The 27,020-nt window shown below is 35.7% G+C and overlaps 2 protein-coding genes across 6 annotated transcripts in view; both read left to right on the plus strand.

Annotated features, from left to right (window-relative positions):
• The first annotated feature begins 66 nt into the window (after positions 1-66).
• HemK1 (HemK methyltransferase 1) lies at positions 67-2,257 on the plus strand. Its single transcript, XM_018004946.2, has 3 exons — positions 67-430; positions 493-1,013; positions 1,668-2,257. Exons 1-3 carry the CDS (start codon positions 179-181, stop codon positions 1,906-1,908), a joined length of 1,014 nt encoding a protein of 337 aa, XP_017860435.1. The 5' UTR covers positions 67-178; the 3' UTR covers positions 1,909-2,257.
• Positions 2,258-3,653: 1,396 nt separating this feature from the next.
• The window catches only part of nAChRalpha6 (nicotinic acetylcholine receptor alpha6), a 133,080-nt gene continuing 109,713 nt past the window's right edge, over positions 3,654-27,020 (plus strand). For all 5 annotated transcript variants that reach the window (XM_089465727.1, XM_089465726.1, XM_089465725.1 and 2 more), the window contains exons 1-2: positions 3,654-4,240; positions 16,813-17,734. The gene's annotated coding sequence lies outside the window, so the exon portion shown is untranslated. The remainder of the gene's footprint in view (positions 4,241-16,812; positions 17,735-27,020) is intronic.

The following is a 27,020-nucleotide window of genomic DNA, read 5'->3' on the forward strand; positions in this document are numbered from 1 at the left end:
TAAATATTAATTTGTGATATTTTTCAAAGTTGATCATATTTACTCATCTCTATATACTATCGATTCATATTGTGGCGGCTGGCGATTAATAGACCAACAGCTGTTTTGTAAAATTCGTCCCGCAAAGTCGGCACAAAATTTTTAATCAATACGTTAGGTAATAAAGCTAAATTAAATAATGTTAAAATATCTAACGCAGCCGCTGCGGAGAACGACGCAAATTGCAAGGCGTTCGTTCTGCAATAGTAAACTTAGCGGCAGCAGCGCAAAAGTAACAGCGGCGACAACAACAACAACGCCAACTGTGGGCCCTTTGATTGAGGTTCGTGAGGCGCTCGACGGATGGAGCGACAAATTAAAGGAGGCGGGCGTCAGTGACATTGACTTTAATCTAAAATGCATTGTCTCACATGTGCTGCGGCGAAAATTTGTAAGCTATACACTGTGTACCTAAAAAAACACCTTTTGAATGTAAGCCTTTTGCGCACCTAGAATACCGTGCCGGATGACTTTGCCCAGCTGAAGTTCAACTCGGAGCAGCTAGCTGACTTTGAGCGCTTCCTCGAAGCGCGTTGCGCCCGCATGCCGCTGCAGCACATTATCGGCGAATGGGATTTTATGGACATAACACTGAAGACGGCACCCACTGTCTTCATACCACGCCCAGAAACGGAGGAGTTTGTCCGCTTGGTTATTGAGAACTATCGCAAGGTCGAGCATGTGAATATGCTCGAAGTCGGCTGCGGCTCTGGAGCCATGTCCCTGTCCATGCTGCACGCTTTGCCTCAAGTAGACGCGACGGCCATTGAGCGCAGCAAGGCCGCAACAAAGCTGGCCTGGGAGAATGCCAAGCTGCTCGGGCTCCATCAGCGCTTCAAGATCTTCAATCACACCATGGAAACGGACAACTACTTGCCCACTGAGCTGCAGGACAAGCAATACGATCTGATCATCTCCAATCCTCCCTATGTGAAAACCGAGGAGTTTCAGTTTCTGCATCCCGAGGTTGTTGTGTAAGTTGGGATAGGATTCCTGATCTAGTTGATACAGAAATTTATAGGATAAATTGATTGAAAGGGGATAAAGCTCAGAAAGCTGTTGTAAATTCGATTCGTTGAAAAATGTTTCTTTTTATAGAAATTATGATATAATTTTAATTGGAACTATCTGCCTAATTTAAGGATTGATTGATGTTCAGATTTATGGTTTATTGGCTTTTATTATTTCTACAAATCTTGCTATCCGTTGGAAAATTTAAGAAGTTTGAATAGATAAATTACAAGATGATATAATTCTAAGACTTATGCATCTAACTGAATTTGAAAGTAGAAAACACACGTACATCTTAGAGAACTTAGAGATGGAGTAATAATGAGGGAGTTTTTAGCTCTGACTTAACATTAAAAAAAAAAAAAAGTGAATCATGAATTATAACTGAGTAATATATATTTCTATAATAATTTGTAATATTTTAATAGAAATATTTACGTAATATTATTATTTATTATTTACTATTTTGTCAACTCTCGTTTTCACTAGTTAAGTTTTTTAGTTACTATTGCTTATTTTATTTTACTCTGCTTTAATTCCCTTATTTATTTATTTGGAATTTACTCCATTAAGGAATTGTGTTGATATACATTTAATCTCGTCCTCATCTTTCACAGGTACGAGAACCTAAACGCTTTAGATGGCGGCTCGGATGGACTGCGCGTGGCTCGTTTGGTCTTCGAGCTGGCCTGCCGGCATTTGCGACCTGGAGGCCAGCTGTGGCTGGAGCTGGGCAACGATCATCCGCCTCTGGTGAAAACCATCATGAATATGCAGTATCAAGGTCGCCTGAATTTTGTGCAGAGCTACGAGGATCAGTATAAGCGCGAGCGCTTCGTCCAATTGGAGAGAGTCTAGGGCTCCAACACTCGGACACAACATTTTATTAATTGAACCTGATTAATGCAATTAGAATTAGTCGCAAATGCATTTATCTGTGATGTGACCTACATAGACACCCAAAATACCAATTACCTGAGAGGCTATCACATATACACACGTACATATATATACTTATGAATATATATAGAAAATATGTTCATATTACGGATTGCATTAAGTATTTCGCTTCGGGGCTTTGCAAACAAGGACGCATTTCGCAGCTAAGCAACAACAAAAGGCATTTGGATTTAATGCACTTAATTTTATTGGTTTACATTATTCATGCTTAAGCTTCCAAATAAATCCGTAACAGACACTAAGACAACTGCAACTATTTAATCGATCTGCACAGTGGATTGAGAGCGTTTGAGAATCGAATACCGTTAATGATATGTAAAGAAAATCCATGGGATGCTTTTAAAATATGCCATGCATTAAGCAAATATTTGGAGATTTAGATTCCGTATAATTGCACAGTGGGTTAAGCGCAATTTCTAATAGAGCTGTGTGGATTAAATATGAAATTAAAGTTACTATTTTAGTTTATTGCATTATTTAGAATGCCTGCCTTCTAAAAAAACAAACATTACACACATTCAGATAAAGTATATATACACTTATAACAGTACCATTACCATTATAAACAAAATTTGTTTAGAAAACATATGTGATCTTAATTTTTAGATGGTTATGTTATGACTTAAAAATATATACAAAAAAAAACAATCCTTAAATATCTAGAAATTACATATGGAATGTATTACACAATGGAATGTATTGACATATTCTATACTAATAGGAATTATTAATAAGACAAAATTATATATTCAAAAATATACTACCCTCAACAGAAATATAAATAGATCTTAAAAATACTCGATTAGTTTATTAAAATGGTTCAGCTTTAAAAATACCATATATAATATGAGTATGAGCAATAATTACAATTACGATAAATAAAATTCAATCAAATAAATAAATAACAACAAGAGAAAGCAGGTTATCAACTGATATTAACGCAACATTTTTCGTAGTAGCTTGCGCCACTGTGCAGTAGCTCAAAGGCAGCTTTGGCTCTAGTTGGGCTCTACCGTTATCAATCGAAGCAGCTGTTGGTCAACTGAAAAATGTTAGGCACTCATTAACAGGCGTGAATTTGAGAGAGTAAGAAAGAGAGAGACGAGGGAGAGAGAGTGAGTGTGAGAGATGCGACTTGGCAGCGCGTAGCTCAATTATTATTATTATTATTTTTTTTTTTTTTGCAATTTACTATGCCATTTTTGGACGCGCGCACATGTTGAGCGCGCTGCTGCAGTAACAGTGGCAGCAGCAGCAGCAGCAGCAGCCTGGGCACACTTGTCGCTCATTAATAAAAGTTTGCCGAAGCGAGCGCCATTATTTTTGCAGGTATAGAGACATTGACCAGCAGCAAGCAGCAAGCAGCGAACAGCGAGCAGCATCCCACGCGATGCTCATGTCGCTGTCGGCGTCGCTGCTCTGCTCAACTGTAAACATTCCAGTGGAGAGCGCAGCTTTCACTCAAACATTGAGCCACAGCATACACAACAGTTGAGTTGCGCTCTCTCTCTCTTTCTTGGTCGCCTTCTTCATGTATGTCTCTCTCGCTCTCGGCATCTGTCTCTCTTTGCCGTGGATGCTTGGAAGGCTCGACTATTCCTGGCGCTCTGCTCAGGTCCATGGTCGTGCGAAAAGCTGCGTTGAGCGCATTAAGTCGTTAGGGTACAACCAGACAGGACGCAATCTACTCGCAGAGCTGGCCGCGTTTGCTTCGATGTTCGTCAAGCGTCTCTCAACTGCGCCCAACAGTTTGTGCAAAAACTAAACTAAGAAAAGCAAAAGCAAGCTAAAAGTAAATTCAAATTAACTTCAATATCAAATTAAATTTTAATTAAAATTAAATTAGAAATTATTAAAAATAACAACAATATATACATATTTTTGAATATATGTATATACATATTTGAAACGTTTACAACTAGCTCAAGTGTCGCGCTTCGCTTCGACGGCTGCCCTCGCACAACAACAACAAAAACAGCAACAGCAGCAACAACAATAAACTTCTCTATTGCCTTTTTGGCGTCGCCCGCGCGCGCGTTTCAGTGTGTGCGTGTGTGTGTATGCGCCTGCCTGCGTGTGTGTGTCTGTGTCTGTGTCTGTGAGTGCGTGTATGCGTGCAACAAAACTCCAACTCAAGTGTGTTCACAACAACAACAGCCAAAAATAAATGTTTAAATTTAAACAATTCGCAGCAAAAGCAATTAAAATGCATTCTTAACACAATTCAAAGGTAACAAACTACAATTTACTGTAAAACTTAAACTCTCCCCCAACCCCAAACCCCTTTCCTCATCCGCATCCACTCTAAGCTTTGTGCAACAGCTTAAAAGTATGCTATGATTTTTCTCGCTCTCTGAAAATTTAAAATTGTTGCGCCTGGTCGTGCTGGGCTATGTGTGAATTTGCCACTGAAATGTGAAAGGGGACAAGCACTAGGCGAGATTTCACTATCTTATTTAACGCTCATTTAATTTAATCATTAATTTAATTACTGACTAAAGTGTGTTTAATTCAATCCGAGTGCAACTGCGAATTTCAAACATCATTTATTTTCCATTACAGTTATTTGTGCAATGCAATTAAAAAATGTGCAAAATATGGATAAAATATAACTAGAGCACATTTTACTTCAAGTGTTTTTGTTTAAATTTAAAAACTCGTGTATAATTTTTTCACTTGATATTATCACAATTAAAAGAAAAAGGAAAATGCGGCTTCTGTTCAATAATGAAAGTTTGTTGGTTTCTATTTCCGTTCAAATAAGTCTACAAATATTGCATAAAGCCAAAGTAACTAATTTTTATGTCCCTTTCAAACTTCTCTATTATTTATTATTTGTTTTCACATTGCTGCAAATAAAATTCCCTTTAGAGCTTTTGTCGATTGCCATAAAAAAGTGATTTCGGTTGTGGTTTCAACGATTTGTGGTTTTTGTTTGGAAAGAATAAATAAATTTCGTTTACTTGCGAGAGTGCATTAATTACATATCCTTGGTGACGTGCAATCTATATGAATATTTATGTATATATACTCTATATATGTATATTCATATAAACAATTTTAAATTTATGTTAACTAATCCATGTCACGTTTTCACATATTTATGAGATATAAAAAATAAAATACTTATTTATATTTATATTATTATCGTTTAAACTCAGTTGCGAATGACCTTTTTTTTTTTATTTATTTATTTATTTATTTTGTTGGTTACTATTTATTTATAATTGTTTATTTAATTGAACTAGTTGCTAATAAACTATTTTCTGAGCTAGTTACTCACTTTTTTACAAAGCTTAAATAAGAAATAAAGAAATAAAAATGATTAAATAAGAAGTCAGTAAAAATATACGCATTTGCCTTATATATAAATTCATTTTTTCAAATCAATTATTTAATTATTTATTTTTTTTTTTTTTATGAAGAAAAATTTATTTATAAAAAAATGACAGGAAAAATACTCTATTACTTCGTATATATAGTTCAGTTGAAATAAACATTTATTTATATATATTTTTTTGAATAATTGAAAATAATAAAAATACAAAAAAGAAAAATTTTAAATATATCAATTTTGTTTAAATTTTTATTTTATAGAAGAACAATGTTTTAAGCTTAATAAACGTGATTTGGAAAAGAGTTATTCCATATTTGAAATGCACATTAAATAGCGTAATTAAATTCTTAACAACTCGTTAATACAATTAAATTCAGTTCAGAAATATTAAATTGAATTCAAGCTTTGAATTTAATTTGGATTTTATGCTTGCTCAAAGCTTATTCAATTTAAGGTCGAAAGTAGTTGCATTTGATGTTCCACTGCGTTTCACATGTCAGTTATTTGTCTCATAACTGTTGTGTCTGACAGTTGTTGGCACAGTGGTAACTGACTCTAACGAGCCAGCTGGCCGAGTGCCAAGCGAATGAATAACAACAACTATTTGCCACTTGCTGCTGCTGTTCACGCGTCGTATGCGTAATATTTTATGAATTACTGAATAATTTAATAATAATTTATAGCAATTTATTGATAGATAAATTCATCTTTATTCATTCTTTCACATTTCTGGCTGGCGCTGCGGTAATTAAATTTTAATTATGAGCAACTTTAAATTGCAATTTGCATTGTGTCCAGATTTTCAATGTTCGCTGCACTTGAATTGCATTTCTGTGGCTTCTGCTCCCGCGGGGGAGCAGGCAGCAGGAAGAGCATCAAACCGCTGTGTGGGGCTTTAGACTGTTCCACATGAAATTAACTTTTGCCCTGCTATCAATCAGTGTGAGAAACTTTCTATGCCGACCACACCCACTCGTCAAGTGCCGCCTTATCATTCAATTTAGTCAAAAAAAAAAAAAAAAAAAAAACATTGGCAAGGAAAACTTTTGTTATGTGTTTGTTGCGTGTGTGTTTGTTTCTCTGATTGGCAAGTTATGTACACACACACACACACACACTCTGATTTCCCATCAATCATTTGGTCCGGCCCCTAGTTTTAAAAAGAGAGAGAGAGAGAGAAATTGCTGCTGCTGTCGTCTAATTGGATTTATCCTAAACTATTGTGGAACTTTTACACAACTGACGAAACTTTTGTGGAATTTAATGGAAATCACATTTAAAATGATCATTGAATTTTATTTATGTTATATTTACTTTAGCTCGTGCTTTATTTAAAGTGCATACACAAGTAAAACCCTTGCAATCGGGTGTTGCGTACTGCAAATTACTCATTCACGGCCAGATCCAGCGATCCATTTTTCGATTTGCCATGGCTTTAGGTGATATTATATATTTGTGCAATCAATAGAGAACGTTAAAAAAAAGTTTCTATACCCTAGAATTATATATGATAATATTATCCAAATTTCAAGTCTTCAATATATGGTCAGGTCGACTGACATCAACACGAGCCAATGCGAAATTGATTTATTATTCAATATCCAAGATTTTTATGTCAAATTTTTGTGAAAACATGTTCTTTTAAATAATATCAATTAACATTTATATGAAATCAGAAAGGAATACGAGTATATCAAGCTGCAATTCCTGTGATTTTTCACGTACCTTTCAAAGTGTTTTCTCTTCCGCCAATTACTTGATTTATTGTATATACATATTTATCATTCGCAAATTAAAAATGCAATAAATTGTCAGAGCTCAATAAATTCACATTTTTATTTTTATTTTTATTATATTTTTTAAATTTCGATTTCAGTGTGATGCATCCATTCAGCATAGTTTCAAGGGCTTCCACGAATATTCCCATTAATATTTCCTCCCTTTAACGCATTTTCCCGCAATCACAATTCCATCGAAAAGCCTCAGAGCATTTTCCTTGCTCTTTTTTTTTTTTTTTTTTTTTTTTGTCTGCCAGAAAAAGAGGTTACTGGTGGCATATCGATTCAAATTGCAGCTTCAAATTTCGTGAATATTTCTACAGCATTTTAAATTCAAGTTTGCCTTTGGCAAATGTAGTTGCACTTCTATGATATGATGCTAAGAAATGATTTTACACAAATCTATGTATGTTTGAAAGTTGGATACTCTTGCTATAAACATGTGGAAGATATTAATCTATAGCCGATAAGATTTTTAATCGATGACAAAAAACAGAAGTGGTTATCGATTTTTGAAAACAAGCTCGATATGTGCGTGATATATATGAGCCTACCAAAAAAGTCTCTCTGTCCCTCTAGTTTCTGAGGTCGAGGCGGAGTAAAAAGTATTTGAATAATAAGTAATAAATAGTCTACAATACTTTTCGTATTATTTCAATATTCCGTTTCGATATAGCAGTTTCTAGTTACAGTTAATTTCTCTCACTGTTATATACTTTTATTATGTGCAGCATTTATATTCAATTAGAGTGACATCTGGAAACTTCTGTTTCAATTATCTAACATTTAGTTCCCTTAAAATTATCTTATTTTGATTCAGTGTGATTGCCGTCAATAGATTGCAGCTGTGTGCAGCTGTTTGCCATTAGAGCTCCAATTTGGTCCGTCTCTCTTTCATCAATGCCAAAATCAGCTTCAGCTGCTTACGCCGACTGCTCCTTGTCAGTGTCATCTATCAGTGTCCAGTGTTTAGTTGAGCCAGCGGCGTTTCACCTGCTGCCTAGCAGACACACACACACACACACACACACACACACACACACACACACACACACATATGCTTAGAGACCTGCCCTAGCTGTCATTCAGCTTAAGCTATCTTCATTAAAATCAGCCCGCTTCGAAGATATTACCAAACATAGCTCACTGTTGTCCTCTCTTGTTACTGTTGTTGTTGTTGTAGCTCCCCGATAAGCGACAGTATAGACATCATAAAAGCATATATATATATATATACATATACATATTTAAATATGTGTGTGGGTGTATCTAACACACCTAAATGCTAAAACACAAATTGAAGGCACAGAAAGAAAGCACACCAATACACATCAAGCCGTCTAAATTGCTCCACTTTATATATGTGTGTATATATATAACATATATATGCATGTGTGTGTGCGTGTTCCGCCCTCGCATTCTGTGTATACCCCAAACACTTAAACATAAACACGTTGTCTGTGCGTCTGACTCGAAGCGCGCGCGTTTCTCTGTGCTCGTTCAATTTTTTGTTGTTGTTGTTTTTTTTCTGCTTCTGCTTCTGCTGTCTCTTCCTCGTGCGTCTACGCACAATATGTTTCGTCTTTAACCCAGCCGAAAAAGCTTCAACAACCCCCGCAGCAGCCCCCTTTTCCAACTCTCACTCAGTTTTCACGAGCTCTCGAATGGAAGTTTTAATGTGATTTCTCGTATTAATTTCGACCTCGTCATCGTATTGCTGGCTCGTCCTTTCGTCCTGACTGTCGACTGTTGGCTCCCTTTGCCCAGCTCCGTTTCTCGGCATTTTCTATTTTGTCTTCACGCACTTTTATTGCTCATTCGCTCTTGCGTCTGCGTTTTTGCTTTTCTATTTGATTTTGCAGCACGTCGCCGGCATCGAATTTTCTTTTATTTTCTTGCATATTTTTTTCTTTCTTCCGAATTTCTTGTTGAGCTCGGTGCTTTCTCTGGGTGGCAGCCCTAACTTTAACCTTTTCTGCTGCTTTGTGTACTTTCTCTAACGGTTCCCACCCTGCCCCAACTTCCGCCCATCGCTGCTCAAGTTTTCTGCTTACTCGTTTATGTCCATCATATGAAACGCGACTTTGTTGCACTAAACGTAAGTTGGAAGATTTACAACTTTCGGTTTCCCACAAATATGTAGTAGAGGCAGGGACAGGCGTCGAAAAGCAGATAGGAGCATGTGTGTGTTCGTGGGGACAGACTTTTGTTAGATTTCACATTTGATCGCAAACACACACATATATACCATTCGGCTACTTAGATTCATCCTAGTTACCCTTGCATTAAAATCTCAAGAGGTGCGTAGGTTTTGGTTGTTGGATCAAAGTTGGCTACTTTTCATTAAAAAATAGGTTGAGTCACATAAGTAAAGTGTAACGGTTGTGGCACTTTAAGGCATCCACTTCTAATTTTCTCTTTTGCAGTTCTTGAAATAAAAATATGTAGTTATTATCTCTTAATGGTCTTATAATTAGTAAACACAGATGATATATATTGCATATTATATAAATAATAATTATATTAATAGAAAATAAAATCAATTTAAATATATTGAAAATATATACATAATAAACTTAGTAAATTTATAATAATATGCGAGTGGAGAACAGAGAGCCTCAACGTTTGATTTTTACAGTGAGACTAAGTTAACAGAGACCAATTATCATATGTATATGTATTCTTTGTAGCTCAGTACCAGTGTTGCCAGGTTTTGAGACATAAAAATAGCAAAATCGTCTCTAAAAAATAGCTGAAAATAGCTAAACAAATTTGAAAATAGCTTACAAAATAGCTGAAACCTTTATGCATTATGCATTTACTTTAAATTTTATTTTTAAATGTTATTTAATAATGTTACAATTTGGTCCACATCCAAATCATCATCAGAATTATATTTTTGATTAACTGGAATCATGTTTAAATGAAATCATGGAAAATGTTTAAATTTTTTGCCCAAAGACGCCAATCGCAGTTTTATGTTTTTTTTTGTCGCGGCATGCATTTTAATATCGTGCAATTTGGCAAAAACACTGCATTTGCAGTATATACAATAAGTCCGCCTGTTGTCCGACTCATCCTCCTTAATCCAATTCTTAAGTTCGGTGATTGTTTTCCAGGAATCACGAAATTTCTGCTTATATTTTTTATCCATCACATACACTTAATGCCAAGAAGCGCGCCAAGAAGAATTAGCGATGGTGTAAATTCACAACTGATGTTATAAGTACGATAAAGTCGTGGTGGTAGTATCGCGCAGATCATTACGTACAATTTGGGACTTAATCGAAAAATGTTTTTTGCTTTAAATACTAAAATCAAATTCAAAATATTCGTTTGTGAAATAGCTAAATTTATAGCTAATAGCATTTTCAAAATTTTCATAGCATTTAGGGTTCAAAAATAGCTAAAAATGCTATTAAATAGCTAATCTGGCAACACTGCTCAGTACACAATAGCGTTGCCACTAAGTATTAGGCAAAGAATTGCCAGATCAACTATACATATATGACAACATAACATATAATATTTAGTTATGCTTTATAATAATTTTGTTTTAAATTTAAAATACTGGAATCAAGTTTTATTCCATTTCAACTACTTTATGAATTATACGATTGTTATGTAGTTAGTAACAAACTTATAATATTTCTTATAATATTAAACATTAAACATTTTCTAAAATATATATTTTTAAATATTTTGTTTCTCATAATCAATTTTCAAAACAAAAATAATGAATTTACTCGTTCCGTAGGATTATTTTCTACTTGGGGCTGCCTTTTCGGCAAGTCCTCGAGTGCATTAAACGCTGAGTATAAAATCGAAATTTGTGGCAAGCAAGAGTCGTTGCAGTTGCTGCAACATGTGGCAGGCAACGTGCAGCTTAGACAGCCCCAGCTCGCATCCATCATTGTTGCCACAGCTGGGGCTCGACTCCGTGTCCCAGCGACACGAACTCAGTTATGTTTATGTTGTTTCTATTGTTGTTGTTTTTGTTGCTTTTATTTTTTAATGGCCACGCAGTGTGGCACGCCAGTGCGGACTTTAGGTGGCACGATTGAAATTGTGTTGCAAAAGTTTTTAATTGCTCATTATGTTTGATTAGGGCGCTGCTCTTGCTCTTATTGTTGCTGTGGCTGTTGCATGCCGCAAAGTGTTGCACGCTTGGTTAACTGATTTTCATCATAGATCAAAAGCCTATCCTAATCAGAAAAAAGAAATAATAAATAAGGACAACGAGGCAGGACCGAAGGAGTCAGCAGCAGCAGCTGCAAAGCAAACAAGTTGCAAATCTATTGTTGTTGCTGTCGAGTGCCCATCAGAGAGAGCAAGTATGTGCCTCTGTGTGTGTATGTGTGTGTGTATATATGTGTGAATTGGAGCACATAACAGCAACAACAACAACAACAACAACAACAACGTTCGCTCATCTTTCGCCAACATGCGCCAGCCATAAAACACTTAAAGGACCATTTTTGCTGGCGTGCGCAGATTTATGACGATTGCCAGCCAAGGGTTAATTAAATAGAATTCCTAAGACTCGCCCGAAAAATATCAACTACTAGCCCAAACAAGTGCTAAGCAAACTGCTGCTCAAATTGCTTATACATAAATATATATATATATATACAACATCGACTTTTTGTATGCGTAGCAAAAAGGACTCTTCGACAACTGCAAAAACGAAGACAAGGTACACAGGACTCGCCTGGCTGACTGCTTGGCTGCCTGGCTGCCTGGCTGCCTGGCTGGTTGGTTGTTATCCCGACTGGCGGCTGCCGTTTGCAACAATTGGCAGTCTCGGCGCTCGTTGTCCTCGTCCTCGTCCTCGTCACTTCCAAGTGTAAACACAGCTCGGCTACTCTCGAGCTGTGAGAGCCTGAGCCACTTCCAGAATTTTTTCACTCAAACTCAAGCTGCGAATTAAAATAAAACTCAGCCTCTCGCCAAAACACACTTGCACTCAAATTTTCCATCAATGAACGCTGAGTTCTCTGAACTGATAAGAGAGACAGTACTCACACACACACTCGCATACACACACATACATTGAGAGACGCACACAGATAGAGTTGCTTAAAAAGCTGTACAAATCAGAGTGCGTGAAGAAACAAAAATTATACACAGAAATGATAACATGAGGGAAGCCTAGAGACAGTTGCCTGGCAGTCACTCTCTAAGCAAGGCCTTTTATAATCTTTTAATAAAAGAGAGACAAAACAGGCATTAGAAGCAATATTGTGGAATATCAACAATATCTATGTACATACATATATAAATATTAAACAAGTCGAGTATTAATTGCTTTTATAAATATTATTTATACTGCCTAATTTATTCAAATACAAATAAATAGTGAATTTATTACTTTATTTATTTATTTTATTTCTATTTATTTAATTGTGTATAGTGGTTTATGGGCTTATTTTGCTATTGTTGTGTGAAAATATGAGCAAATATTGCTGTAAAGTCCTCAATATCCCGAGATTTGGTTTGCTATACTTGCAGCTGTGCTGATGAGACAGTACAATTGCCATAAGACTTACTACTTGTCAAAATAAAAGTAAAAGCCTGTTTAGTACTATAATTAGTGCGTTTCCAATATAATTACAAAAAAAAAAAAAAAAAACAAACAAAGGGGCTCGCAAATATTTATCTAAGAAAGCTATTAAGTTTAAAAAAAAAAAAAAAATGTAATACAATAAAGAAATAAATAAAAAAAAGAATTAAAAAAAAATAATAATTAAAAATAAAATAAAATTTATACTTTATTTTATACTTTATTTATTTTTAAATTGTTAGGTTCTTGAGGAATCTAACAGAGCAAATATCTAAAATTTCTTTTCAAATAAAATTTGCCTAACCTTTAGGCATGTCAATCTAGTCCCTTAAAAGTTTAGCAATTTTTATAGGAAATAAATATTTGTTAGACGAATTTCCGCATTCATCAAAGTTAAAATTATGTAAAACTATTACATTAAAAGTGGAAGTTTGTATATGAATATTATATCAAGCTACAAGTTTTTTCTAGCATACAAAACAAGTTACATATTTGTATGCCTACAGGCAAGTCAGCAAAATCTCTAAGGTTGAAGGTTTTATCCGTTAAATCAGAAATAGTTGCAAACAAACTTGAATACTATAATAAAGTAGTGCAAGGTAAATATGCGGAGCTGCCATCAAATTGAATGTAGAAGGAAGCCAAACCGGGAAATCAACTTCTTATATGTCTAACAGCTCTAAACTTGAAACTATCAACGTATACCCCCTGCCCTTCTCTTATAGGGTAACACTGCACTGTGCGTAACAGCGCGGAAACGTTTGATAACGCCGCGCGCATAAAAGTATGCTAGAAAAAGCAAAGGCAAAGGCAAAAGCAAAGGCAAAGGCAAAGGTGATGCTATCCTATGTTCTGCTCTCTTCCTCTGTTCTCCTATTCGTGCTCGTGTGCTCCGTCGGTCGTAGCATAAGCACAAACCAAAGGCGGAAGTAAAAACGGCAGCGAGCAGACAAGACAATGAAATTGTCATAAATAACAACGCTCTTTAGCAACACCAAACACAGCAATGACCAACCAGCCGAGTGATTTCCTTTCTCGGCTCCCCACTCTCTCTCGCCCTCTCTGTCTCTTTGTATTGTTGCCTTGCTGCCCATATTTCGTTCAGCTTTCATTTTTTGATAGTGGCTCAACTCTTTTGCTTTTGACATTTCTGTGTGCCCCAAAGGGTATTTAGAGGGTATATTAAATTGGCGCGCTGAGGAAGTAGATAACATTAGAGCCACGGCGCTCGGTTGGCCACTTGGCCGGATTTCTGATTCGCAGAGCATTCTGCAACACTGGCGGACCCCACGTTCCTTGACTTCATTCAACATTAATCCATAATGTCGAGCTGTCAAATAACTGTTGCACAACTGTTCTTACAGCGAAAGGCTTTCTAAGCAGTTGACTCCGACACAGCTTATCAATTATTTCAAAATAAACTGGATTCATCCATATTGATTAGAGTAGAATGAGAAATGAATAGAGGACCCAGGTAAAATGAAGGCGAAAGTAGAACTTGTTAAGAAGCAAGTAAAATACGTAAGGTTTTTCGAGACAAAATTTAACAACAGTTTATTTTCAATATTTTTGTTTTATATATAATTAATTTACAAATATAAATATAAATGAAGAAAATAATAGAGAAAAGATTTTCGATTAAGTGTGCAAATGAAAGATATAATAGATCTGCAGGGCATATGTAGAATATTATCCATTATATTAAATATCGATAAATATCGGGTTATCATATCGAAATAAACCAATTGAACGTTCTATAGGGCCTCTTTATGCAGGGTATTTGGCTGGCCGTTCACTTAGCTCTCTGCCACTGTCATCAGTTTTTGTTATCCTTTTATTATAATACTTTTCTTGTTTACTTTTTTTTTTTTGCTCTTTTCCTTTTTTTTTGTGTGTGGTTCATGGCTCGTTCTCATAACGGAAATTTCAATGGCTGCTGCTTAAAGTGACTTTTGTTCAACTTTGCGCTCAGCTATCCAAATAGACGAGCACTCGTAGCACTCATAGTTATCTAATCGAGCTACCAGAGGACAGGGAGCAGTCGCATTAAACTAATGTTTAGTTGCTTTCGTTACAGTTTTTGAGTGTCGACCCTCGAAACTTTGTCAGTAAATCGTGGCACGTGATGGGGGCACGAGCCGGGGCGTGACAAGGCGAATCGCTTCCCATGCTGTTTTTTACTATTCTTTTGCTTTGTATTGAATTGGATTTTATGGGCTGTGACAGTTTTGTGCTGCGAATGCTTTCCAGATACTTTCACAAATATGATTGGGCATAACTGTGGGGCTAAGTAAATTAAAGTCTTTCTCTGCTTGGGTATTTAATTAGAAATAGCTGAAAATGCCCACCCTCGCTGCGCTTACGTACGCCTCCGACTAATAATAGCCCTTTCACAACCTACGAGGACCTGCACTTCAATTTCAATTGGCTTTTGTGCTGTAATGCCCAGGGACAATGCAACAGGGTGGCTACTGAAGATGTTTATTTGCACGGCTTTACAAAATGGTTGACGGCGGACAGTGCGCAATAATGCTGCAAATTGCGTGTAGTGTTGAGCAACAACTACAGCAATAACAACAACAACAACAGCTTAATTAGTGGTCAGCTCTTTTGTTCATCAGCAAATTGGCAGTGGAACCAATTGCCACAGCTATTATGTTGAGGAAACAAATATGATCAAATTACATCGCTGGCAGCACTTGCAGATAAATGGGATGGCTTATCCGAAGGCATTTAATTGCGAGCTGTTACAGCTCGAAGGAGAAAAACTTAATGGTGCGGGGTTCTTCTTTTTTATAAATCAATATGGAAAGCAGTTTAAGAAGGAAAAAGACTATTCCTTTAAACGCAGCTCCAGTATGGCTGGACAACCCATTCACTGCAAATATTATATATGGCCATCTATTGGAATTATAGCCAAATGATTTACTTATGAGGCTTTGTAGTTGATTTGAATTATATGAAAAGATTGACAGTGTGATTGTGGCGATGATAATTGCAGTACTTGCTCATAATACTAAATAAATTCACCTTAAAAACAAGTAAGAAAGCTCTAGTCGAGACTCTAGTCGAGACTGAACAAAAACCGAAATTGTATAAAATACATATAAGTCTACATTTAAAATTTGGAAGTCCTAGCTCTAGAGGTGTAAGAGATTTAATTAAATAACTAGCTTTCGATAAGGTTTTTAATCGACAATAAAATATCGGGAGTAGTTATCGGTATTTAGAGGTTAGAGGTTCATAAATACGGACGGACAGACAGACATACGGACAGGGCCAAATCGACTGATCAAGAATATATATACTTTGTGGGGTCTGCCACGCCTCCTTTTGCCTGTTACATACATTTCAATAAAACCATTATACCTTGATTTTTCATTTTCATTAGGTTCAGGGCATAATGAAGAGAAGGAATATATAGTTGACTTGTTACAGCATTGCACGAGATTTCGCTTTATGTTGTCAATGATAGAAATTTGAAGTACGTTTTGCTCTTTTCAACGAGTACTGATTCCGATTCTCTGATCGGATTCATTTAAAACTAGCACACGTTAGTCCATGTCTACTTAAACATAATCATATATACACTGCAAAATTGATTTTACGAAAGTAACATTCGTAAGAGGGGGAAATCGTAAATAAAAACCCCCATTAGGGTATTCTTAAATTAACATTAATTAGGCAACATTTAGTGGCTGTGTTAGGTAACAGCTGCTAAAGAGCGTGCTGAAAAATCGAAGCATACTTTTTAGCTAATATAAATACATTTACATATATTCATATATATATTTGTAATAAATTACTTGATAATGCAGAAATGTAAATTTAGTAATTTTCAAATTTGTTTTCAATTTAATTTTTTATAAATATTGAAATGTTTTATAAATGGATATGAAAATCAAAAATCAATTAAAGTCAAATGTCAATATGTTAATGTTATGGTATTCTATTTACAAAACTGCCCTACATTAAGCATTCATTAATTCGCTTTCATTTGCATGTTTCACAATTGCTAATTTTGCCAACATTGTAGTATATAAAAGAAAATGAAACAAACGTAAATACTCATGCGAATTTCTCTTTTAATCTCTTCTTATATCTTCTTTTTTAATACCGCACAGCAAAAATGCAATTACGCATTTAATTTAAATAAGGTTTTTTTTTAAATAATAAAAAAGGCGAATCGTACACCACATATAAATGCGTAATGCAAATATTTAAATAAAATTTAAACCAATAAGAACAAGCATATATACAAAATAAAATTGATAAACCTCATAGAAAACCCAACAATAACGAAAGTGTTCATAATTATAAAGAAAAATGTAGTTAAAAAACAATAAATAGAAATAAAATTAGTCAAATATGTTAAATACAAATTGCCAGCTTAAATTGCATCTGTATCTTTGTATCTTTTCTCTGTATCTCTTTGCATCTAAATAACACTCAATTAAACTCAAACTCAAACTAAACTAAACTAAACTTTGCTAATTAATAACAAAAATGCAAACGCAATTTCAACCCAGATCAAAAATATCGAAAATACCAATTCAAATTCGATTCAGTCAATCAGCCAAGCTACCAGCCAATCATCAATTGCAACTGCCATTTAATCATTCAGCAACATCCGCAACAACTACAACAACAACAAAAGCACACACAATAAATGCAACAACAAATGGTAATAATAATTAAATAAATCCTAAACGCACGTCATTAAATTCACCACTTAAACCGAGTTTAAAATCAATGAAAACCAAACAAAACGAAAAGAGCTGAAAAAATAAAACAAACCATAAACAAAAAATAGCCATAAAAATATTTTTGAAATAATTTCTCAATTAATTATGGAACATTCATCAACATATTTGTTGTGTTTGTTCCATTGCCAAAACGAAAAGGCCATCGCCCGCTTCCAGCTGCAGCCAACAAAGCAACAACAACGACAACCACTGAGGCAAGTTAATAGCGAGACAACAAAAGCAATCCAACAACAACTGCAACTGCAGCAACTCAACGCACGTCACTCAACACTTTCGCTGGGTAAGTACAACAAATATCCTATCCACAAAAAAAAAAAAAAAAGATGAGCGCACATTCCCAAATAAAAATTTGGACTCTGCTAAGTTAGCGAAATGCACAAATTTAATTTGCACACAATTTTCAGTGCAGTCAACTTCCAAGTGGAAATCATAAAAACAAATTCCAATAGAGCGCACTTTGAATACTCTAGAAAATTATGAAGATTGGATAGAATATGCTCAAAGGAAACAACATTAGCATAAGAAACTTGGGATATCTAATGGGAGAACTAATGTGTGAATATATGTACATATGTTAAGGCAGATGTTATAGATACATAGATATGTGAACCGAATCGAGTGACTTTAAAAAATGAGGAAGATATATTTAAATAGGCAAGGGGCGAATCGAATTGAAGGATAATTATGATTACCATCTTTTACTATATATTTACATCGCATACTTATTCCTACATATATAAATGATTTCCCATTTTCAATGGGCTCAGGGTATATAAATGAGCTGTTATATGTTCCCAGATGGAAGCAGACAGATATACAATACCAATAAAGTTAAATTGGCGTGACTTCTCATTCTTTTGAATTATTCCACTTATAGATCTACCTACAGTATACCTTAAATTGAAATTCAAATGCAAAGAAGTGGGGAAATTTTGGTATAGTGGTTCTTTGTAGGGCTTAGGGGATCTCGTAGTTGATCGATCTCGAAGAGAAATTAATATAATAATAGTATATTTTTTGAGGCTATGCAAAACGAACACAATACATTCAGGTTAGGTTATGAGATCAACTAATGCAGATAAAGTTCTAACGAATATTAAAGGTCTCGTCTGACTCGTTTCGGAAATGAAATGAATAGCAGATATTTTTCTCCCAGCTATCTCTAAAACATCATGAAGATTAATTTTTTTTTTTTTAATGTGAGAGATTTCCTGACATCAATTTTAGTGTTGAGTTGTTATAGCATGGAGAAGGGCTTGTCGAGCGAGCGTCGCCCACCAATCAAAAACGGGCTGAAAATACATTTTAAAAGGCGATAAAGCAACTGGCAACTGCGACGCGCCGTCGCTCATTGCAGTAGGCAGCTGGCAGTTGCAATTGCAGTTGATATTTTTTGACTGTTATGAATTTTGTATTAGGTCCATGCGAAAATCCAATAAAAATCACCGAAAGCAATTTTCGTTAGATGCACAAAAAACAGGAATAAAAGAAAGATTGGAAGAAAAACAGGAGATTGGTTTGATGGCTGTAGTACGATATTTTTTTATTTTTGTTTTTTTGCAACTCCTGCGAATGATTCGCATTTAAGGCGTTTTTCAAATGTTGCAAGAGTTCTTTTTTAGACACGCCACACACCACACACCACACGCCACACACTGTACACATACAAAAGTTGAGCAAAAATTTGTTGCAATTTATCGTAATGGATTCGCAGGGGAAACGTGTTTCGACACGTTGTAATTTTTTTGTCGCCCTTGCGCTGCCACCAAACGAATGTTGCTTAATTTGCTTTTTATTCCAGGGGAAGCAAAAAATACCCAAAAATGCGAGTCATTTGTAGAAAATGCTATTTTTTGCCCTGCTGCTCGTTGTTCGTTGTGAGCAATTTTGCTTCACTGTGAAAAATAATTGCTTCTCATTGAATGCTCAGCATCGATTTTACGCTGAAAATTTTAATTTGTTCATCATTAAATAAAGAGGGCTACTTTAAAGCGCTTTCCATCTGATTCTACTTTAAAGCGCTTTCCATCTGATTCTCTATCATTCATCTACGAAAAATTTGTTCGCTTCCATAAAGCAAGAAAAATATTAAAGCGAAATGAGTTGTTATAGCGAAAGGCAAGAAAACTCATTTTAATTTAAGTAAATCAATATTCAATAATTTACTAGCCAAGTCAGACGTCAAAGCATCTTTTCTGAGACACTTTTATAGAACATTTTTTATTGATTTCTATTGTTATTTAACTCAGTAAATATTTTATTGGCACATTCAAAGCAAAATTCATTTTCTTTTTTCTTTTTTTTTTTTTTTTTTGCGCAAAATAAATTGAATTGGCAAGCTGATCGATTGAATATAATTCAATCTTTCAATTATTGATGCTATTTCGGTATTAAAAAAGCTATCGAATTTTATTTCGACCAAATTTCTTAGAAGATAGAATTGCCTTGGCGGTTATAAAAGAATATATACATATTTTTTGGTAAATTTTGGTAAGTTGAGGCGTGATATATGATGCTGCTGTAACATAAATCTATTTAGGTTATTTTAAAATTAGAAAGACAAAATTCTTTACAAATTGTCATTTCAACCATGCTATTTAAGAATTTAATTTAATTTTAATTCTATTTATTTTATTATATTTTTCTTTAATATACATTCTGATACATCATACATTCTTGATTCCTCACGAATATTTATTAATTAACACCTTTGTGCGAGGAATCGCCGTTATTTACGTTTACGCATTTCTCGAACGCTCGTATTTCCGTTTTTAAAAAGGGCATCATCTAATTTAAATGCAGAATAGCGTGCTGGTCAGCTGGTGGGCCAGTCAGTCAGTCTGTCAGGCTGTCGGGCTGTCGGGCTGTCGGACGTTTGTCATTTTGGCTGAAAAGTTCATTTCCCCAGTTGTCAACAGTTTATAATAGTTTTTGCCTTTGTGCGCCCGGGCCAACCAAGCGAACCGAAACCGAACCGCTCCAAACTAAACCCAGCTGCAGCAAGAGTTAGTGGGGATTGCCATTTGTTTGATGTTTCACTAGCAGTAAGCGTGTGTGTGTGTGTGTGTGTGTGTGTGTTTGTGTGTTTAGCTAGCCATTTCTCCATGTCTGGCACTGTCTCGGGGTCTATCTTTCAATTCCAGCTGGTTTATTTCATTGCTGCACAGGCAACTGTCCCATGCAAATCTGCTTTGCTGATTAAACCTAAATAATGTTGAGCGCTTCCTTTGCTGTGGCTGGCTTCAGTCTCAGTCTCAGCCCCGCCTCGCAGCTCCTTTTGTTTGCATGATGCTTTAAGAGATCCAGCATCTGCTGTTTTATGGCCGAATGCCACAGTGTATAATGGCTATGTGATTAGGCCTGCCCGCTCGCACCAGCTCGCTGGGGAAATCACGCTAGGCCAAAGCAAAGCTAATGCTTTACCCATCACATCAAATATTTGCTTATTGAAACCGAATTGTATAAAAAATTCAGTTCAAAGTTACTAAAAGGGGTTGTCTTTAAAGTGCAATCAGGATTATTAATATATTAATTTCCTGCTTCAAGTATAGACAGTAATGCATTAGCTGTTCCAGTCACAATTTAATAAGATCTGTAAAATTATGAGAGTAATTTAAAGTTATTTTCATCTTCTTCATATCACGATTAATGATATGATGCACAATAACTAATTATTTTGTTTATTGTGTGTTATTGTTACAGAAAAAGGAACCGATTGATTCTAGACATAATAAATAAATGTTAATACATATTTTTTATTGAGCATTTAGTTATTTTATTTACAATACAATATATTAAAAAACCATAAAAAGAAAAGTTATTTGATTTATTATTATTGGTCATTGAAATTAATAATATTGATTAATTTTTTTTCTAACATTCTTAAGTAGCTATACCATTTGCAATGAGTTACAAATATGAAACAGTCTTTGCCAAATATATTTTATTTTATATTTCATCCTAATTTGTTATGTCTTAGCATCATAAAAGCTTAGTTAGTTGTAATTTTGAATTTTATGTTATGCTAATATATACAGGACCTTACATGGTTGTCCATAATCGACGGACTCATCGGGCAACCTTACAAGGTTTTTCACTTAGTTCGAGTAGATTTCTTAACAACTACAAATGGCAGCCTTGAGTCTGTACGGCGTAGTTTTGAAAGATGTATGACTCCCCATATCTTGTGCATCAATTTATATTCTTTCATACACATCTCAACATCTGGATCTATGCGAAAATTTTTGCATAGAAAAAGTATATAGCCTAGATATTCTATAGAGGAGATACGTACGTACGACTTCGCTTATAGCGTCGTTATATGAGAAAAGTTGTACGGTTAGAGCGTTTTCCGGGTATAACGACGGTCCCTATTTACAACCGGATTCTCCTGTATTTATATTGGTATCTTAAAACTTCAACAAGTAATCAAATATACTCAGAACTGTAGAACAACTATTGGAAGAAGTTTAGCTGAAATACATGTACCCAGTTGAGTCCATTCAGCATATCTACATTCACTTTTAGCCCCTATAAGAAGCTGCTTCTAGAAGGCTGCTTGTTATGTCAAATTCGTTAACATCAACTGTATCCAGCGGCAACTCAATCATTTGGCTAAGCTCTAGTTAAACTCTTTTTCATTTCGTCCTTGCCAGACAAGGGCATTAAAAAGTTGTCATGCAGCTGCAGCTGGTTTTTTGTTCATTCACGTTTTTACCTCTTGCTAAATCTGAGACAATTTTCAACTTATAAGAGGCCTGCCTGCATTTGTATAATAACACAGTTGAGCTGCCGGTTGCAACCGGCTGCTTCCGTTGCCGTTCCCGTTGCCGTTGTCGTTAGTGTTGTCCTCGTGTCGCCGTATGTCCTGGCAGCCTGCCTGCCTGCCTGCCTGGCCACTTGTTGTTGCATAGCTTTTCTGTTTTCCTTTTTATTTATTTTTCTTTTTTGTATGGCAATGGCTTGTGCTTTATTTCCCTTTTAGCCTGCTGCACGGCTGATGCTGTTGCACGTAGCACAATTTCAATTTAATTTCTGTCTGGGCCCTTCGGCTGCGTCCTGCCCGTTGCTCGGCCATTGTCTCTTGCTTTGTTTGCAGTGCCATTTCCTTTGCGCCAACATGAAATTAACTTGTGTATTTGTAGTCGTATATGATACTCAACTGCAACAACAACAGCAGCCGCAGCAGCTGCCCAAATAGATTACAGCTGCAGATGATATCTGATATCGTTATATGAAATTCATGTGTTAAATTTTTGCTCTTTCGGTCAACAGTTTAATTAAGGGGCGTGACTGTGTAATTCCATCTCAAGAGGCGGCACAGTAGGCGTGGAAGTTTTGAAGTAGCAATAGAAATAAGCAACTGATCCAAGTTTCTTCGAGCCTTATGCTATAACAAAAATATAAAATATACACGAGCCTATATATAAAATTTTGAGTCTCCAGCTTTAAGGATGTGGCAAGTATAATTTTTTCATTAAATTTCGATAACGTTATAAATCGATAGTTTTCGATTTTGGGCCTAAGAAAAGGACAGGCAGTCAGACAGACAGGGCTAATTCGACTCAGTTAGTCGACCTGATCATGAATATATATAGTTTATGGTGTCTGCCACACCTGCTGCCTATTACATACATTGAACAAAGCCAGTATCCTGATATCCAATTTTCAATGGGTTCAGGATAAAAATGTTCATTTGATTGAAACGTGTTCCTTTTATGAAAAAATTTCGTAAGAATGCATTATTCTAAGCTATGTGTTCAGCATAAACTGTAGAAGATCATACAATTAATTTAAGTATAGATCGCTTAGAGTTCACTCATCAGACTGCAGTATATGTCTCAGTTCCCATTCAACAGAGTTTATTAAGGTAATATTTTAATAATATTTGCTTTCTTTAAAAATCCCAATTAGATTTTAATTAGATTCTAATATCCAATTATACAAAAACAATGTATAAGGGCAATTCCGAAATTCTTCAAGGCACACAATAATTGTATCTAAGATCTCCTCTGCAAACCTTCAAAGAACACCTCTATGTTTATTTTCTCAAACACAGAGTAAATTTTTCTAATTGCCTGACCTTGCCAGCTTTTTCTTCTTCATTTCTTGTTCCAACAGCTGCTTGTGGTGGCGTTTGGCGACTGTTGTAATTACGGAGTACTTGTTGTTTGGGCGCTTGAGGCTAACAAAGGCCCTATGGTATGAGCACGCTATGCCCACAGCCCGACACCCTCGCTGACTGCAGAGTGCGCTAAGAGCGCGGCAATAACCGCACTTGAATCGCGCGCACAAAAGTATGCAGCGTTATTTGGCCAAATGACTTTTGACGCTCGACGCTCAACGCATGGCAATACGAGTATTTGCATGTGGCTTGTGTGTGTGTGAGAGTGTGTAGGAGTGTGTGTGCGAGTATTTATCGGCATGTTAGTGCCGTCAAGTGCTAACCCCTTGCTGGGAAAGGCCAGCTTCGAGTGACTTTCAAATATATGAAGCGAAAAAAAAAAACAAATATGAAAACCAACAGGAAAACGAAATTCTAGCATCGAAATTTGCACATAAATATTTCAAAGTGCATTTCACTCGAATTCAACCCGCATTGATGTATAAATGTGGAAAATGTTTGTTGATTAGCGTATGTGGCATTGCGTTGGTATTTGTCTGTCTATCTGTGTATGTGTGTGTGTATTTGCTAAACATCTCAGCACGGGATTATTTGCTGGCATTTATTTGGTATATCAGCTTTGGCATATAGAGATAAAGCTAACAATTAGCAGAGGCATCTATGCAATGAGGCAGGTCGATAGAATTCTGATAAATTGCTCATTCAAATCGTTTCCCAAATAAGCATTCGGCGATTATTATTGCATATATATTAGCTTTAAAATGCTATACATGAAAAAGTTTTATAAATATATGGCTTCTCATCTGTTTAGGTAAATAAATTATTTATTCAAAAGAGTCCTAAGCCTTAATACTTGATTCAAGATTTATTCCCCAAGTATATTCTCTATATTTTGATTGTTTTGACACTTGACAGTTCAAATGCTGGTAGATTAGAGGGAGGTATTCGGATACAATCAAAGTTCTATGTATTTAACTATTTACCAAGAATATTATTAACTCTCTCCTGAATGATTACGATTATAAGACATAGATCAGTTTTGTTTGTGACTTAGATGATAATGGAGATTTCTTCAAGCATTCACATTCAATGTATAAACATTCTGTTATGTTAGTATTGTTATAGTGTATTCTGCGAATTTGAAAAGCTTGACTGTGATATTTTTGCCAGTCATACACGGTTGCGGCATTATCTGAAAGCACATTTTAAGTATACTTGTCTATATATATTGTATGCGCGTGTGCGTATTAAGTTAAGAGCAGTCCCATGTTCTAGGTTCTGCTTGATTGCTCTGCTTTGTATAATTTTAATTTTGAGCAATGTTGTGATATCAGTATTATGGGAAAAGGGATAGCCTCCAATGAGTCATTATGAAATTTTGCAACGTGCTATAATCTCTTGATAAAGTATTGAGTAATATTTTCCCAGATCTCCTACTAATCTGAAGTAAAGATTTAAGAAAATTAATTAGCAGGCCTGTTATACAATATAAACAGAGACAGGTTCTTACAGAGACCATAATTTCGTAATATAATTTAATAATGTATTATTAGAGACATTAAATAATGGTATAATAATATATGGTCTCTGTTTTGTCATCGACTTATCCTAAGTCATTTTTAAAGTTTTTTCTGAATATGGAATGGTTATATATTATATTTTAAGCCTAAGCAGTAGCTCTAAAGATAAAGATAATGTAAGGGACTGACCACTGGTTTGCTGGCCGCGCTTTTTATTTACAATATTGAGAATTTATTAGGTATTTACTTCAAGATATGTATAATTCTAGAATATATAGAAATATTCATCGATATTATTGAGAAATCTTGCAGCCCCATGCACATTTCACTTTCCCTTCGCCTTTTTCCTCTTGCTAACTAAAAATAACAATTCTTTGCTTATCATTATACGGTTTAATATTGACACCGCATAATCATATGCCATTGTCCCATGTAAGCAATTCGATTACAAATTTTTTTGCACTCCGCTCAGAGTGCAAGCAGCATAAAATGCAAGCGCCAAAAAATCGCTTTAGCTGGCGATTTTTACGCTTCCTAAAGCATAAACTCAAACAAATTTGCTCAGTAGAGTGTGTGTGTGTGTGTTTGCCGGTGAGCGTGCCAAAGGGTACAATTATGATCCGAGCTCTGTTCAGGTGAGCAGACGCCTATAAGCGTATCCCCAGCTGGGGAAACGGGCTATGCAAACAAGCAAAATAGTTCGGTAACTCTGCCAATTCAGCGGGCTGGCAACTCTGCCGCTCTAATGTGTGAAAAATATGTAGCGCCTCGCCAGGTGTAAAGCTCTGTCCGCAGGGAACTCAAAAAGCACCTTCAACTTTGAGTCGAAAGGGACTCCATTTGCCTTTGTTTTTGTTTTTGCTGTCGCGCCTAAGCGACTGCAACTTTTATTTGAAAAAAAAAAAAAAAAAAATGGGTTGCGGTCAGGTGAGAGAAAGGGAGAAGCACAGAGACGACACAGACAGAGAGAGAAAGAAAGAGTGAGAGAGGGGGGAGGGAGGAATCTCAGGGGACATAAAGTGCGAGTGGCTTTTCAATTTCAAGGCTCATTGTGTATGACTCAGGCATTGGTGAAGCATTAAATTAATTTTAAAAACTTTGCGAACGCAGCATAAAAACAAAACAAAAGCGAAAACTAAACTTGAAATTAATTAACCGCGACAAGGCCAAAGCAATTTCATAAAAAACAATGAAAAATACAAGCGCAGTCCGGCCACACGCTTCCACACTGGCAGAAATCAAGTCCTACCGAGTCTCTGCAATTTAAACTTTTGCAGCATTTCATTTCATATCCTGCCACATAACTCATAAAGCCCCTAATTACGCGAACAGCTGACGCGACCCAGAGACAAAATAAAGCCAAATAGGGTGGATGAACGCTAGAGCCAAGGGCCAGCCAGAAAAGAAAGAGAACGAACGGAGGGGACTTTCGAGCAACAGCCCTCAGCTATGCCCACAACAAAGACAAGTTCGCGATTTGTTATAACAAAATATATAATATTCTCTTTGCGACCGCGAATTAAATAACTTGTTCAGCTTCAAGTGCAATATTTTGAAACTGGCTGAAGCAAGAAATACTGAAGGAGATATTTACCTGACGAAATATTTAGATTATTATTAATTTGTACAGCAGTATCCGTCGATCATAGACGTATTAAAAATATATTTTTAGCATATGCATTCCTTCCGATATCAAATTGAAGCTATCGCCACTTAAATATCTAATATATATATATCAAATTGATTAGCGATTTCTATTCAGTCTATGAATAATATTTCATAGATCCATATTTTGAGTGCTAGATTCATAATATGGATTCGCGAACCGACTGCCTTGTCTGCAATACCCTGTAAATTCGCAAATACCACGCACGTGTACGTTTTTGTGGTTTGGCCCCGCCAGCTCAAGGGGAACGCCAGAA

Source organism: Drosophila arizonae, chromosome 3, assembly GCF_054131065.1.
Source record: "Drosophila arizonae isolate 15081-1271.41 chromosome 3, UAZ_ARI_1.0, whole genome shotgun sequence".
NCBI classification, from domain to species: Eukaryota; Metazoa; Arthropoda; class Insecta; order Diptera; family Drosophilidae; genus Drosophila; species Drosophila arizonae.